Source organism: Saccopteryx bilineata, chromosome 4 (genome assembly GCF_036850765.1).
Source record: "Saccopteryx bilineata isolate mSacBil1 chromosome 4, mSacBil1_pri_phased_curated, whole genome shotgun sequence".
Classification (NCBI taxonomy): domain Eukaryota; kingdom Metazoa; phylum Chordata; class Mammalia; order Chiroptera; family Emballonuridae; genus Saccopteryx; species Saccopteryx bilineata.
Window position 1 is genome coordinate 286524071 of NC_089493.1, and position 16072 is coordinate 286540142.

The following is a 16072-nucleotide window of genomic DNA, read 5'->3' on the forward strand; positions in this document are numbered from 1 at the left end:
GTCCATGTTTAATATTTGTAGACTCCAGTTGTCTATAGTAGTCAGACAGATTTATGATTCTCCAGTGCCTTCAGTTTTATCAATTTTTGCCATTCTCATAAATGAAAATTTATCTTAGAATTTTGATGTACTTTTTTTTTTTTTGACAGAGACAGAGTCAGAGAGAAGGACAGATAGGGACAGACAGACAGGAAGAGAGAGAGAGAGAGATGAGAAGCATCGATTCTTTGTTGTGGTTCCTTAGTTGTTCACTGATTGCTTTCTCATATGTGCCTTGACTTAGGGGCTACAGCAGAGCGAATGACCCCTTGCTCCAGCCAGTGACCCCACGCTCAAAGCAGTGAGTGTGCACTCAAGCCAGATGAGCCCATGCTCAAGTTGGTGACCTCGGGGTTTCGAACCTGGGTCCTCTGGGTCCTCTGCGTCCCAGTCCGACGCTCTATCCACTGTGCCACCACCTGGTCAGGCTGATATACATTTTTTATGAGTAAGGTCAAACACTATATATGTATTTACCTATGTTTTCCTGTGCAGAAAATAATTTCAATTTTTATGTTGTCAGATTTATATTTTCTTTTTGACTTCTGGGTTTGTATTTTGCTTGGAAAGGCTTTTCCCTCTGAGTTTATAAAACATTTCTTTCCTGGCCTGCCCGGTGGTTGCGCAGTGGCTATAGCATCAACCTGGGATGCTGAGGACCCAGGTTTGAAACCCCAAGGTTGCTGACTTGAGCACAGGTTCCTCCGGCTTGAGCACAGCCTCACCAGCATGAGTATGGGGTCATCGACATGATCCCATGGTCACTGGCTTGAGCAAGGAGTCTCTGGCTCAGCTGGAGCTCCCCGGTCAAGGCACATATGAGAAGCAACCAATGAACAAGTAAGTTGCCACAATTACAAGTTGATGCTTCTCATCTCTCTCCCTTCCTGCCTGTCTCTGTCTCTGGCAAAACAAACAAACATTTCTTCCCCGTTTTCTAAATTTTTATATTTAATATTTGATCCTTTTGGAATTTGCTTTGATCTAAAGAATCCATTTTTATTATTTTCTGGTTGGCTGGCCAGGTATTCTGTCTTTTCCACTCTTATGATGTGCTATCTCTAATCAAGTACAAATGAAGTTCCCTTATGTGTGTGTGGCTCTATACACTGCTGAATTCCTTGCACTTAGCTATTATCGCCTTTTTATTTTCCAGAACTAAACTGTTTAATTACTAGAGTGTTACAATATGTTTTAACATCTGGGACTTCCTCCTCCAGCTTCTCCTGTCTCTTTTCTCCCATATTTACTTCTATTTATGAATTTTATATTAGATTGTTTAGGTATAAAATTAAATTTTTAGTACAAAAGAATCAGATTAAATGTATGGATTAATTTAGGGGAGGTTTCACCTGTAATTATGGTCTGTTTATCCAAGCACCAACATATGCTTTTTTACATATATATTAAATTCTTTGCCTTCAGTGTTTAGTTTAGGTAACTTACTGCATTTTCTAATATCAAAACTCTTGAGTGTTTCTTTGGGAATATAATCAGTCATGTGATCTGTCAGTGATCATTTACATCTTTCTAATTTTTACGTGCCTGTGTTTTATTCGGGACTGTGCCCGTGAGCGGGGTGCACAGCCCTGAACTCGCTCCTGGGGCTCCTGCTGCAGGCACACTCTGATCAGGAAGCTCAGTCAGCTGAGAGAGAGCGAGCCAGACCTGGCCCAGCTGCTCGTCGATCAGGTGAGTCCCCTGGAGACTGGCGGACAGCTTGCAGCCAGCGGGCGGCCAGTCTGTGAGCCTGCACCTTCCCCTGAGCCAGACAGCTCAGGCTCCTAAAACGCTGTTATAAGGACAGCTCTCACCCTCTCTTCTCTCTGCGTTGAATTGCCCCTTAGTCGGAAGTAGGACAGCCCCCGCCCCAGCAACCAGGTCACCACCCTGCCTTTCAGATCTACGAGAACGCCATGATCGCAGCAGGGCTCGTGGATGACCCCCGACCCATGGTGGCTCGCCTGAACAACCTGCTCGTCAAGGCCCTGGAGCGACACTGATGGAGCAGGCTGGGCCCTGTGGCCCAGGGGTGCAGCACAGCAGCCAGAGGGGCCCCGGGTCGTCCCTGCCCCTAGGGCCCCAGGGGAGTGACAATGGAACTGTGTGTCTCTGCCATGGGAAGAGGAGGCGGGGTAGGAATGACTGGATACAACAATGAGAACATCCCTCTTTTGACCTTTATTAAATTAAAAGGTATTTCTTAATCTAAATGTTAGACTTTGTGTGCATACTGGTTGGGAAAGTTACTCTGGTGACACAACTCCATACTTATGATGGAAGCAGGTACAGTGAGGAAAAGCCCACTTCTGGTCCCCTTTCTCAAGCTGCGGTGCTGGTCAGGGGGACAGTAGGGAAGGGACAGAGGGCTGCTGGCCGCTGGCCGTGTGCATCGGGAACTCCGTCCCCAGAACCTGAGCAGGACAGGATCAGCCACCATCTTCAGGGTGCAGGTCTCCAGCCAGGGCCCCGGACCTGCTCTTGTCAGGCTCTCCTCAGAGTCACCTCCACTGGGTAGTGGTCACTGATGGCTTGGGCCTGTGGAGAAACAGGCAGTGAGCACGGGGATGCCCATGTGGCGGTTCTCATGAGGGCCAGGACTTGAGCCCAGACACTGCACGCTATCACATCTGCCTGGGAGGAGGCTCCCAGGGCTGTGGACAAGGGTTCTTTCAAGTCAATGAAATAAGCAGTAATTCTACAAGTGCTGCGAGTCTGGGTCTCACTCCCCCCGTGCCCAAGCCCCCAGTAGAGACAGCCTGTACAAGATGGTCACATACAGTCTGGTTGCTCAGTCCATATGCTGCTTGGAAGTCAAAGGGAGTGGCTGAGTCAGGAACAACAGCGTGTTGGAGCAGAGTGCCAGCAACCACGATCCTGCAGCACCAGACACAGGAAGGTCCCCTTCAGCCCACTGTCCAGCTCTGTGCACTTAACCCTCGGACCCCACCGTGTCCCCCCAGCGCATCCCGACAAGCTGAGCTGCAGGACCTGAGCACTTCACCCAGCCCAGGCGCCTGGCCTTCACCTGCCGTAGGTCCAACTGAGGAAGCTGCAGGAGCCAGCTCCCGTCTGGCCTGTGTGGCCCTTGGGTGTCCCTGCCCAGGGAAGGCCCCCAGGCCAGGACCAGCTTTGTACCTGGCCAGACCCAAACTGGGCACCACTGGCTGACCTGCACCCTGGAGACTGCTCAGAGGAGACGAGTAACATGGTCACCCCTACACTTGCTTTTCCTGACAAAGACTGCTGCTGTTCCACTTCTAAGTGGTCTGCAGCTCAGGAGGCCGAGTCTCCTCAAAGGTGTTGGGAACCGCGTCTGAAGATGGGCCTCAATAGAGGTCGCAGCTGCTTGGGGAGGTGTCCCCGTCCACACGCTGAGCCTGCAGAACTCACTGGGGACACACTGCTCACCTGTCATAAGCACAGTGCGTGGCCGTGACCGTGGTGTCAGCAGTGTCAGGAATCAGCCACTGGAAGATGGGGGTCGTGCGCAGGCGGATGGATGACCAGTGCGAAGGGGTCACATAGCTGCAGCCAGCATTGAAATCGCCCATCAACATGATGTCCTACCAGGAGACGCCAGCCGGTTGGCCCAGGGACAGAACAGGGTCCTTAGCAGCCCAATCCAATGTGTGGGGCCTCACCTCGATGTCCCACTTCTGCCGGACATCCAGGTAGACATCGTAGAGATAGTCGATCTCAGCCACTGCGTCCAGGGGGGCCGCGTGGAGGGGCACGATGGCAAACTCCTTGACCTCTGTGGGGAAGGCAGTCGTGCTCAGCGAGGGGGCAGGGTCGGGCGGTTCCATTCTGCTCTGCAGGGGTATCGGCCTGGCTCAGTCACGTGTTTAGGGCTGGGGTGAGGGACACATGAGACAGTCCTGGGGGTGGGGTAGGGGTGTATGTTTCCCTAAGTAACTTCAACACAAAACCAGAGCAGTGGGGTGAAGAGAGCAGCCAGCTCCCCGGAGGGGTGCACGGCAGGGGCATTATGTGATGTGGGTCTTCAAAGCGTCCCAGGAAGGGGCAGCGGCCTCTGGCAGCGGCACTCACGGGTAAATGGGGAGGAGAACTTAACGATGGCTGGCTCTCGGCTGAAGGTGTCATTCCCACAGGGCTCACAGCCATCGTCATACTGGTAGCTGTCCAGCAGGGACACCTGGTCAGGTCTGCAGAAGGCCAGGACAGAGGGTGCTTACTCAGGTTGGGGGCACTGCCTCATCTCGCTAAACCCACCTGTTGCTGCGGGCAGGGGCCCAAGCTAAGCTAGGACGTCACACAGACCCTCCAGCTGGAGCTCCTGCCCATCCATGGCCTCGCCTCACCATGTCGTGAGGCCTCGGGGCATAGCAGGCACCCGGGAGGGTGAGCAGCCCAGCTCTTACCCTGCCTTGGGGCCTCCATTCTTGCCCCCACTCCTGGAGAAGTGGCTCATGGGCTTTTTAGACACCCCCCCTTTTGTATCAGCGACTTCAGAGGAGATGGCCACATCTTGGCACCCGGCTTTACCTGAACAGGAAGAGGTAGCGCTCCTTATAGGTGCTGCGACCCAGGGGCTCGCTGACTATATAGTGATAGGTGTTAGGGTCATCCCTAGATTGAAGAAACAAATGTACCAGTCAGGGACCACAGGGGACATCCTACTGCCTACAGCAAGTCTCTTGCCCACATCCGCGTCCCTGGGGCCTGGCCGATAGCACTGAGCCCTGAAGGGACGGGCACTGTTCCCACTGCCTCCCCAGGCCCAGCCACCGTCACGCACTGATTCAGTCTGTCCAGCAGCTTCCCCACGGCTGTCAGGTGGCTGTCTCTGACCTCCTGGACCAGGGCGATGTCATAGCGACTGAGGATCTAGGGACAGGGCCACAGTGGTGCTGAGCAGGGCCTGGCTGGGTGGAAGCTGGGGCGTCTGGGCGGTACCCGCTTCATGTCCTTGCAGGGACCAAGCTGCTCTTTCCCGGGGTACTTTCACATTGTTTGCCCTGCCACCTGATGAGGTCAGCCACAGCAGTGACCGGAACCCTGTCCCCACAACTGACTGGGGGCAAAACAGACCTGAGAGTCTGTGATTGCCTTTAGGACTGACCACTGGCCCAGTGTCCCCAGGGCCTATTAGAGCACCCTTCCACCCCTGGGTTCCTTGGGGATAAGCTGGACCGGACCTACCTGCACAATGTAGTTGACGAGGGTGGCATTGGACATCTTGGTCTCCCCAAAAGTCTGGATGTTGAAGGCTGCTATTCTCAGAGGCAGGGCCACGTGTAGCACACCAGCAAGGGTGAGCAACACTCCCATCAGCCTGGCATCCATTCTGGAGAAGGGACATTCGTATGTGGGTCTGGTGAGAGACTGCGCCTTCTTCTCTGAGTCTGGCTGTGCAGAGCTGGTGGAGCCCAAGGCTGATAACTGTCTTCATGGGCAGTGCTGAGCGGCCCGGGTGAGCCGCAACCCTCTCACCCGTTCCCAGAGAGCCAGGCACCAGCACCAAGGAAAGGCCCTCAGGGTCTTCCCACCCCTCCACCCCCCAGAAGACAAGCCCCGGAGTGTCGCCAGCCTGAGGAGGTGCTCTAGTGGTGGGACCTGGCTCGCTGCCTTCCCTGCTGCAGGCCCCACCTCCCTAGATGGGCCAGGGCTCACAGCTTGGCCACAGTCGCCCAGAAGTCCTCCTCTATGCCTCTGGACTTGGTGCCCACCCTCCAACTGGCCACACACGTCACTCAGCTCTTGGACACTAACTAGACACACTCACCTGAAATGTGACTTCCACCAAAGATGATGAGAATTCTGCCAAGAACCAGGAATTGATACTTTTTCCTTTTGTTGCTTTAAGAAAAGAAAAATAATTTACAAAGGTAAGTCTATTAAGAAACACAGCTGAGAGGCCCGTGCAGAGCTGCTACAGCTCTGAGTCCCCACACAGGGAATGCCTGGGGTTTTAAAGGTTTAGGCGGCTGGGACCTTTCCAGGGGCATTACCTGAAGGACACAGAACAGTGGTGCTGCCTGTGTGGCTTTCCCACACAGCTGAGTGGCTGGCATGTGTTTGTTTTAACAGTCACAGGGTCTTCGTGCTGTAAAAAAGAACACCTGACGGTATTTGCACTTAGTTTTAAAAAGTCTAATAAGTGAGCCAGAGGCTCGTGGCCGTCACACATGCTGCTCTCCCAAGGGTGGGGAGCGGGTGTGCTCTGGAGGGCGGGGTCCTGGCTGCACTTCGGTTTGCAGGACTTGAGATAATGACCTTGGGACCAGTGGTCAAGGCCAGACTTCTCACATTGCTTGTTGCAGATGGAGCCCGTGGTGGCTGCTCTGTGGTTCAGGAGGTTGTTTGTTTGTTTGTTTGTTTGTTTTAGTGAGAGAGACAGGAATGGAGGAAGATGAGGAACATCAACTTGTAGCTGCGGCACTTTTAGTTGTTCATTGATTGCTTCTCATACATGTCTTAACTGGGGGTCTCCAGCTGAGCCAGTGACCCCTTATTCAAGCCAGCGACCTTGGGCTTCAAGCCAATGACCTTTTGGGCTCAAGCTGGTGAGCCTGCGATCAAGCCAGTGACTTCAAGGTTTTGAACTTGGGACCTCAGTGTCCCCCAGATCAACGCTCTATGCACTGCACCACCACCAGTCAGGCCCAGCCCCTCTTCTTAACCCACCAGCTGTGAGGGCTGCAGGCCTGGCTGGAAGACGACGCTCTTATGTGCTGTGCAGCCCTGGGAGCTGCAGGATCTGGTGCCAGGCAGGGGTGGGGACTGCAGGGCCCACCTCGGTTGGCAGCAAGGCCGTGGAGAGTCTTGAAGCAGGAAGAGCTCCTGTGCGCTCCAGGTGCAGATGACCCAAGTCACAGGACACTGTCAGGCAGCAACTCAGGGTTCCCGACAGGCCTTGGGTCCAGTCATTTCTTTTTTGGATCCTTGACTTTCCCACTTGTATTCTTTTCTTGTGACTGCTGTAATAAGTCACTTCAAACTTGGTGGCTTAAAACAGTAGGAGTTTATTCTCTTTTAGAGGGTAGAGTCCAAGCTCCACTTCACTGAGCTGCAGTCTCATTGTCGCAGGGTTGCGCTCACCCCGGAGGCTCTGGGGGAGGGTCCTTCCTGCCTCTTCCGCTTCCAGGGGCTCCTGGTGTACTTGGCTTGTGGCCATATCACTCTCATTTCTGCCTCCATCTTCACACTGCCTTCTGTGTGTCAGTTCTCCACCTGCCCCCTTTCATGGGGACTGACTGGATTTAAAGTCCTCCCAGATAATCCAGGGCCATCTCTGCATCTCAAGACCCTTTCTCACGTCCGCAGAGTCCTTCCTGCCACGTGCGTTTCAGATTCCAGGCTTCAGGTTCACGATCCCAGGTATTAGGACATGGATAACTTTGGGGGCGCCATTATGCAGCCCGCCACCCATCCAAGGGGACTCTGCCCCACGTGGGGAGGGCTGGGTCCCTCCTAGGATGGAAGGATCATTGTGTGAAGGTGAGTGCAGGTCTTTGTGGGGGTTAGAAGGCTGGGAGCGAGGGTGGCTTGAGGGCAGCAGGCAGTTGGGACCAAGGTCTAAGTCACAAAAGTGCCACAACCAGGCCAGGTGGTCAGGAAGCAGGGGAACACAGAGGGGATTTCAAACAGGTCATTAGGCAAATCCACGTCACAAGACCAGAACCCCCGAAAGTAATGAAAACATGCTGACGGATGGCTCTGGCTCTCAGCACGAATGCTAATCAGCTCACGTGTCTCTTGATCGAGTGACTGTAAAATAGAGTCAGGTGGCTTGGTACTCTAGCTTCTGGGAGCCCCGATGTAGACGTTTGCAAAGGTTTGATTATTGGGTCTCCCGTTGTCAGTCCCTGAGGCTGAGAGAGCCTTAAGCATGTCAAAGTTCAGATCCCAACCACCAAGCAAGACCATTGACCTAGATCCCTTTCTTCCACGACCTTCTCTCCTAGACACACGAGCCAGACCTTTTGAGGGGACTATGTGAGCAAACCTGGAGGGAGGCCCCTGGTTCAGCATTTGGTCGAACACAGAACACTGGCCGCAGATAGCATAGCCATGGCTCACACTGCAGGTACCCGGCCCCTTTGGGTCTCAGCACATGGGGCACAGCCACCTGTCTGTTCAGCACCCCTGCCCGCCCCTGAACCAAATGCTGTCCCTTCTGTTCTGGGGGACTCCCAGCCACAGTCCCTGCCCTCTCTCCAACACGCCAGAAGAAAGGTCCTGACCTTGGTCCCACTGGGACAAAATGCCAAGCTCTGTTGCCATGCTGGCTGCCCTCAGGGTTGGGCCCACATGAGAGGCAACACAGCCCGGTGAAGAGCCTGGCCCAGGAGTCAGGGATTTGGGCCCAGAACAGGCTCATTCACTGCACCTTCAACCACTTTGAGTCTCGATATCTACATGTATAAAAAGGGGATAAAACCATCACTGCTTTCCTCTTAGGTTTACCTTAAGGATCAATGGATACAACATTATTCCACAAAAGAAGCATTTAACATCTCAAAATATCCCTAAGAACAGTAACCCTATCCAATGGTGTCTTTTCATTACTCTTACCTTTCCCTCATGGACCTCTTTCCTTCCAGTCAGCTGTTGCTGTGTAACCAGCAACCCCAAAATTCAATGTATACAACAATATGCATTATTTCTTGCTCACAGGTCTACAGATCAGCTGGGAGGGCTCCGTTCCCTGGACTTCCTCTGGGGCCAGGCTGAAGGGGCTGCAGCTACCCAGGGCATGCTCATCTAACGTGGTGGGAGGTAGAAATTTCCAGAGGGGTAGAGAAGACATGATGCCTCAGCTTGGAATCTGCACACAGCCATTTCTCCCCCCATCCTCTCAGTCTCAGCCGGAGACAGGGCCAAGCCCAAGAGCAATGGCGGGAGCCGGGTAGCCTCCTCCTGTACCAGGTCCTCTCTGAAGACGCAGAAGGGATGCCAGGGAAGGAAGCCCGGTGCTTCTGGCATTTTCCAAAGTCACATCAGCAGGACCTTGGGCACTGACAGCAGGCCACTCTCTCTGGTCAGGGAGAGCTATTTGTACATGGACCCTGAGAGTCCGCCCCCCTCTTTGGTTCAATGTGGCCCAGGTACAGGTTGGGGGAGCGTCACAGCACAATGAAGTTGGAACCAGTCCTGGGCTCTGATGTGGCTGAAATTGAAGAATAAAAGAAAGAATCCTCTAAGCACCGAGGCTGGGAACAAATGGCTTCAAAGGAACCCTGACATGTGCAGGCTGTCGGGCTTTCAGCAATAATGAGTGCCGCAAGAACTTCTGACCTGTCGCGATGAGCTGTAGGTGACCCGCTGTACACCAGTGTGTGTGGCCCGGGGGAGGGGGACAGCCACAGATGCAGAAGGAGAAGGGAGGGCACAGAGCTCTGGTTCCCCAAGGTGTGCTGAAGCAGCCTCTGCCCCACCATGAGTTCTGGCACCCTGGGATGCCTTTTTTTTTTCTTTTCCTTTTCTTTTTTTACAGAGACAGAGAAAGGGATAGATAGGGACAGACAGACAGGAACGCAGAGAGATAAGAAGCATCAATCATCAGTTTTTTGTTGCGACACCTTAGTTGTTCATTGATTGCTTTTTTTTTTTTTTTTTTTTTTAAGTTTTTTTTTTAATAATTATCCCTTGTGAGAAGGTGTTTTTTTTAATTTTTTTTTATTTATTTATTCATTTTAGAGAGGAGAGGGAGAGACAGAGAGAGAGAGAGGAGAGACAGAGAGAGAGAAGGGGGAGGAGCTGGAAGCATCAACTCCCATATGTGCCTTGACCAGGTAAGCCCAGGGTTTTGAACCGGCGACCTCAGCATTTCCAGGTCGACGCTTTATCCACTGCGCCACCACAGGTCAGGCTTGATTGCTTTCTTATATGTGCCTTAACCACAGGCCTTCAGCAGGCCGAATAACCCCTTGCTCGAGCCAGTCCAAGCTGGTGAGCTTTTGCTCAAACCAGATGAGCCTGCGCTCTAGCTGGCAACCTCAGAGTCTCGAACCTGGGTCCTCCTGTCTGTCTGTCCCTACCTATCCCTCTCTCTGACTCTGTCTTTGTAAAAAAAAAAAAAAAAAAAGAGTGTGGGGAGGGACACAATTCACCTGACTCTAGAGAATGAAATCACTCAAAATGTTTAAATGGCCAGTTTGCATGTCAGAAAGAGCCTCTGGTCACTGAGGAGCAGGGCCGGGCTTGGGAGCAGGGAAAGCAAGCAGGGTGGCTTGGGTGAGGGACAGAGGCGCTCAGAGCAATAGGGATGGTGAGGCGGGCAGAGCTGCAACTTGGGGTCAGGAATTGTGGCACAATGGATGTGGAGAGTGAGAAGGGTTTCAAATTGTCAGAAATTGTGTTGATAGACAATGGTCAACTGTAAAGTCCTGAGGGTCAGTGGTTTCCCACCTACTGAGGATATTATACTCCTGACTCTCCTCTGAGGCGGGGCCTCACCCCTGAGCTGGGATCCCATAGCTGCAGCTGGGACATCTCCACTGAACTCCAATGGACTTCGAGTCCCCGGTTGCACCCCGCTGTGGCCTAGCCTCCAGCCAGATGCTCAGATGCCCGGTACCTGTCCGGGTCACACTTTCCCTCAGCACTGCCCCAGGTGCATCCCGAGTCTGCACTCCTCCAGGTTCTGCAGCCGCCACAATTGTCCTTCCCTGACTGCATGCAAAGCCTTCCAGTGGTCACCCAGCACATCTTGTGAGCATGTAATCTGATCATGTTATTCCCCTGCTTACGATCTGTCATCGGTGTTTCATTATCCTTAAGATAAAACCTGGTGCCTACCAAGACCTGAGTGACTCTAGCTCAGGGCCCCCATTCTGCCTGGATGGCCAGGGCCACCTTGTTATTCCCCCATTTCAGTTCAAAGGTCACTTCTTCAGGGAGGTGGTTCTCTCCCCATCCACATGCTCCCAAGGTCATTTTTCATAATCACTTATTTTCTCTTTTAATATGTTTGCTCTTACTTGTTTATACTCATTTAAGGCCCACAGGAGTGGAGGCCTCGTCCATCTTGTCCATGAAACTGCCCCATGCCTAAAACAGTGCCTGGAACACAGGAGGCACGCCCCAGACAAAAGCTGAAGGCAGCGGGGCTGTGCGCGTGCCTCCTGTTCCTTACCGCCCTGGGCAGCCCTCCTGCTACCTCCTGTCCTCATGGACCCTCTTGAGGGAGCACAGCAGCCTCCTGTCCTGAAGTCTGAGGGACACTGCAAAGCATCCAGGTGGCCTCTGGGTGCTCGGCTTGAGCTGACAAGCTCCCAGGAGCTGGTGGCTGTTGCGGCCCCACAAGCACCCCAACCTTCAGCGAGGCTCCCCAGGACTCGTTTGCTAACCCCATGGAAAGCATTTTAGAGCGCTGATGTCTTTGCCATGACATTACCTTACTCCATGTCAGTCAACCAGTGCGTGTCAGCAGTCATCTCTCCAATCAGCACACTGGTCCTGGTCCATGACCCAGCCACAAATCACCGCCCTCATGAATTTCATCATAAAAAAAAACCCATTAGGCCTGACCTGTGGTGGCACAGTGGATAAAGCGTCGACCTGGAATGCTGAGGACCCCGGTTCAAAACCCTGGGCTTGCCTGGTCAAGGCACATATGGGAGTTGAAGCTTTCTGCTCCTCTCTTCTCTCTGTGCGCTCTCTCTCTCTCTCTCTCTCTCTCTCTCTCTCTCTCTCTCCCCCTCTCTCCTCTCTAAAATGAATAAATAAAATCTTTAAAAAATAAAACCCCATTAACCCAGGATGGAAAATTTCCTAGAACAGACGTCTGGATTGCTACCATCCACAACCGCTTCAGTTCCGCTCAGCAGCAGCCCCGCCCCTCCTCCTCACCCATACTGGGCCTGGGCCCAGCATGGCAGCGGAACAGGTGGCACTCGGGTTCCACAGTACATGAGGCTGAAACAATGACATATACGTGTGCCCCCTTTGCAAACCACAGACAAGTCTCTATTGGCTCCCCAGTCACCCCACCCATCAATGCTACTTTCCTGCACTCTATATTCAGAAGAGAAGCAAAGACATTAAAAAAAAAGATTTTACTGATTGATTTGAGAGAGAGAGGGAGAGAGATGGGAAGGAGGGGTGGGAAGCATCAACTTGTAGTAGTTCCCTCTTCTATGTGCCTTGACTGAGCAAGCCCGGGGTTTCAAACCGGCCACTTCAGCACTCCAGGTTGATGCTTTTATTCACTGCGCCACCACAGGTCGGTGCAAAGACGTTTTCTAAGGGGTAAGTTGGAGAGGTCAGCACACATTTAGCGCATGAGTATAAGCACATTCGTGATTCAATAATAAACCCAAGGCCCTTAAACATTTCATTAGTTGCTGAACTCTACTGACTGGACTCCCAATGTGCTGGTAATATTTTCAACAAGGTAGCAATGAAAAATGTTCTAGAAAATTTCAATCCCTCAGTCTCTGCCAAGCACAAAAAACCTTCTCACTGGCACCTCCTCTCCACCCAAGGCTTAGGTTCTATAGAAGGGGTGAGCAGGGCCCTGAGGGGCCAGGACAAGGAAGCTCATGCGATAGCACCAGCTGGTTACACTGGTGTTTGCAGTAATAGTACTGATCTATCTTCCAGTTCACTAATCCCCTCTTCAGCTGCCTCCTAACTGCTGTTAAACCCATCTACTGAATTTTAGTTTACTATTGTTGTTTTTTTAAAGTAAGCATTGTATTTATTCAGCCAACACGATGAGCTTTGGTTTCTTTATCAGCAAAATGGAGATACCTATCTTCACTGAGTTATCGTGAAGATTTCATTATTGCCTGGCATGTGGTGGCACAGTGGATAAAGCATTGACTCAGAAGGCTGAGTTCGCTGGTTTGAAACTTCAAGGTTGCTGGCTCTGAGCACAGGCTCGTCAGCACAGGGTTGCGGCTTGAGCAGGGCATCGTCCACACAATCCCAAAGCTAGCCAGTTTAAGCCCAAAGGTCACTGGCATGAAAAGCCCAAGGTTGCTGTCTTGAGCAAGGGGCCACTGGCATAGCCCTGGTCAAGGCACATAGGAGAATCTCAATGTACAACTAAAGTGAAAGCAGCTATGAGTTAATGCTTCTCACTCTCTCTCACCTTCTTGCTCCCTTCCTGTTTCCCACTCTCTCTCTCTCTCTCTCTCTCAAAAAAAAAAAAAAAAAAAGATTTCATTATTAACAGTCCATAAATGACAACCCATGAACAAGTTCTGTGACAGCTAAGCACTGATTACACCCTGGAGGTATTAAGGATGTGAAAAGGTCCCTGCTCTCAAGAACCTTAGTCTCCAGGTCTACCTACCACCAAATAATTCCTGATATGGTTCCACTGCTGTTTCTCTGCTCACCCTCCTTTATCATAGAGGAGAGGCAAGTTCAAGAGAAAACACTGACATGTTTTACAGAAAACTACAATATTAATATATTCTAACATGTATCCAAGTTTCAAGCAGGTCACTTTGAACCTCAAATAAGGAATCACAATATTCAATATTAATTAAAAACTGAAAAAGGGTAGTTGGGGACTTTTGAGGTTTCAGTTCAAAGTGAAAATGCAGACATTTACTTTGGTGGATCTGTGTTGACATATTTCTCTTTGAGAAGTTTCAACTGTTCTTCCTTCTTCCTTGTGTTCATCTTCTGAAATGCCCTGTTGCCATTACAAAAGGTGACCAATCATCCTCCTTTAGGGAGGACAGTCCTTTTTTAAGTTCCATCCTCCCTCGAAAAGTGTCCTCCTTTTTGATATTGGAAGACTAATCTGTAAATGTCCATACTCAATCGATACAGAGTTGATCCATTGCATGTAATGTGACATATTTATATTTGACATGACGATTTGTCAAGGATCAGTACGGTGTGGAGAAATGCAATTACGAGACGCATGCGCTCCGCACAGGAGACCTTGAGAGAGTGTGCAATATACTGAGTGTACAAATGGCTTTGTACACTTCTTACTGAGACCTGACACGGCACATAAGACATTGTAGTCTCATGATTATTTCTTTCTCAGTGAATATTCAATCATAGACAGGAAAACACAATTCACATTTTATTAATTCATTACCTATTGAATAATTTCCAAATACGTATAATTTTACTTACAAGTATTTTCCTGAAATTTGAGTTTTAAAGTGGGAATCTAACCTCAAACCATACCTATTAATGACACATTTTGATTAGTTGCATAAAACAGACATTTTTTAATTAGAAAATGATAAATACACCCAAATATCACTCCAAATTAGTGGTTTTGTTTGATATTTAGTTTTACTAAATGAGTATTTTTTTCTTACAATTATCATTAAAAATTAATAGGCATGTAAACATAATTACAATATAAAATATTACAAATGTTTTTATTATGCATTTATCATAGTGTATTATTGTTGCAATGAATAAAATGTTTCTTTTATTTACGATATTGTTTTATTCAATTATTTTTGTCCTCCTTTTCATTGTAAAAAAGTTGGTCACCTTACCTTATAGTACAAAACCATGAGGTCTCTGTTACAAACATTGAATCTTGACGACAGGTGATCACACATATTCTTGGCATCAAAGATGTCTTCATAGACCACATAAACTGTGCCGTAGTTTCAGGTATGTTTCCCACTCTGATTTTATAAATAGGTCTGTATTTCCCAAATATATCATACATTTCTTTTTTTTTTTTAAAGTGACAGAGACAGAGAGAGGAACAGACAGACAGGAAGGGAGAGAGATGAGAAGCATCAATTCTTCGTTGCAGCTTCTTAGTTGTTCATTGATTGCTTTCTCATATGTGCCTTAACCAAGGAGCTACAGCAGACCGAGGTGACCCCTTGCTCAAGCCAGTGACCTTAAACTCAGGCTGGTGAACCTTGCTCAAACCAGATGAGCTCACACTAGCGACCTCAGGGTTTCAAACCTGGGTCCTCGGCGTCCCAGTCCGATGCTTTATCCACTGCACCACCGCCTAGTCAAGCTATCATACATTTCTTTTTTTTTTTTTTTTTTTACAGAGACAGAGAGAGAGTCAGAGAGAGGTATAGACAGGGACAGACAGTCAGACACGGAGAGATGAGAAGCATCAATCATTAGTTTTTCGTTGCGCATTGCAATACCTTAATTGTTCATTGATTGCTTTCTCACATGTGCCTTGACCGCGGGCCTTCAGCAGACTGAGTAACCCCTTGCTGGACCTTGGGCTGAAGCTGGTGAGCTTTTGCTCAAACCAGATGAGCCCATGCTCAAGCTGGCGACCTCAGGGTCTCGAACCTGGGTCTTCCGCATCCCAGTCCAACGCTCTATCCACTGCGCCACCTCCCGGTCAGGCTATCATACATTTCTTTAGCTGTGATTTTGTAAGGCAAATTTCTTAGATACAAAATCCAGTTTACTTAGGGTGGAAGTCGAATGTTTGCCACCTTGGCTACTTGCATCACCATCTTGGCAGGCTGATGAGCTTAATGCCATAAATACCGGAATTTCTCCTTAGTCCTCTGGAGCTGGCTCAGCTTTGAGCTCAACACCACATCAGACACAGGAAATCCCCACCTACTGAATTCTAAATTTCAGTATCATATTTTTCTGTTTCAGAACTAGTTTTTTATGAATCCCAATTCCCTGTGAAACTCCTCTTATTTACTTTATGTTAGTTATTTTGAAGTCCATGTCTGATAGCTCTAGTATCTTCATCACTGGTGGGTCTGTCACCTCCCCCTCCCCCCAGTTCTGCTTCTCAGTATGCCTAGTAACTTGACTGTCAGGCACTGTGCATGGCAGAGTGGTGGAGTCAGGATGGTGTCTCCCTCCAGGGTGGGAAGCAGAGGGGCAGGCCGCCACAGGCCAGTCGGGGATCAGCTGAAACTGAGCCTGTCTGCAGTCCTTTTGAAGTCCAACCAACCTACCAGCAGCTTGCCCCAACTCCCAGAGTACCACCTCCAAAGGTCTCAGCTGAGAGTTTGGCATATTTTTTAGGGTCATTCCTCCTTGACAGGCCCTGGAAAATTCCCTAGCACCATGAAACTGCCAAAAATCCTGCTCTGCTTTTCAGCCACTTTCTGCTTCTCTTGCCTAAGAA

The 16072-nt window shown here is 50.2% G+C and overlaps 2 protein-coding genes and 1 pseudogene across 4 annotated transcripts in view; 1 reads left to right on the forward strand and 2 right to left on the reverse strand.

Annotated features, from left to right (window-relative positions):
• Positions 1–2252, forward strand: part of TRAP1 (TNF receptor associated protein 1) — a 47389-nt gene extending 45137 nt beyond the window's left edge. The window contains exons 17-18 of the mRNA XM_066275082.1: positions 1659–1731; positions 1941–2252. Of these exons, the coding sequence (XP_066131179.1) occupies positions 1659–1731; positions 1941–2042 (175 nt within the window). The 3' untranslated portion in view covers positions 2043–2252. The remainder of the gene's footprint in view (positions 1–1658; positions 1732–1940) is intronic.
• On the reverse strand, positions 2208–6092 carry DNASE1 (deoxyribonuclease 1). 3 transcript variants are annotated; one of them, XM_066275084.1, is made up of 10 exons: positions 6015–6092; positions 5789–5862; positions 5206–5350; positions 4802–4890; positions 4549–4632; positions 4093–4208; positions 3684–3796; positions 3451–3605; positions 2820–2916; positions 2208–2577 (listed from the first exon to the last, which is right to left on the reverse strand). In XM_066275084.1, the coding sequence occupies exons 1-10, from the start codon at positions 6075–6077 to the stop codon at positions 2524–2526; spliced, it is 990 nt and encodes a 329-aa protein (XP_066131181.1). In that variant the 5' UTR covers positions 6078–6092; the 3' UTR covers positions 2208–2523. The 3 variants fall into 3 exon arrangements, with proteins under 3 accessions (XP_066131181.1, XP_066131180.1, XP_066131182.1); XM_066275083.1 differs by having other exon boundaries at positions 5206–5422; XM_066275085.1 differs by lacking the exon at positions 6015–6092 and having other exon boundaries at positions 5789–5976.
• Positions 6093–13569: 7477 nt separating this feature from the next.
• LOC136336536 (splicing factor 3B subunit 6-like) lies at positions 13570–15437 on the reverse strand (annotated as a pseudogene).
• Positions 15438–16072: the final 635 nt, after the last annotated feature.

Coding starts and splice junctions, on each gene's coding strand:
- DNASE1 (XM_066275083.1), bottom strand. CDS start 6,077: ATGCCAGCCACTCAGCTGTGTGGGAAAGCCACACAGGCAGCACCACTG. Junction 4,891..5,205: donor TCGTCAACTACATTGTGCAG/GTAGGTCCGGTC, acceptor CCCTGTCCCTAG/ATCCTCAGTCGCTATGACAT. Junction 3,606..3,683: donor GGCAGAAGTGGGACATCGAG/GTGAGGCCCCAC, acceptor GTCTCCTGGTAG/GACATCATGTTGATGGGCGA.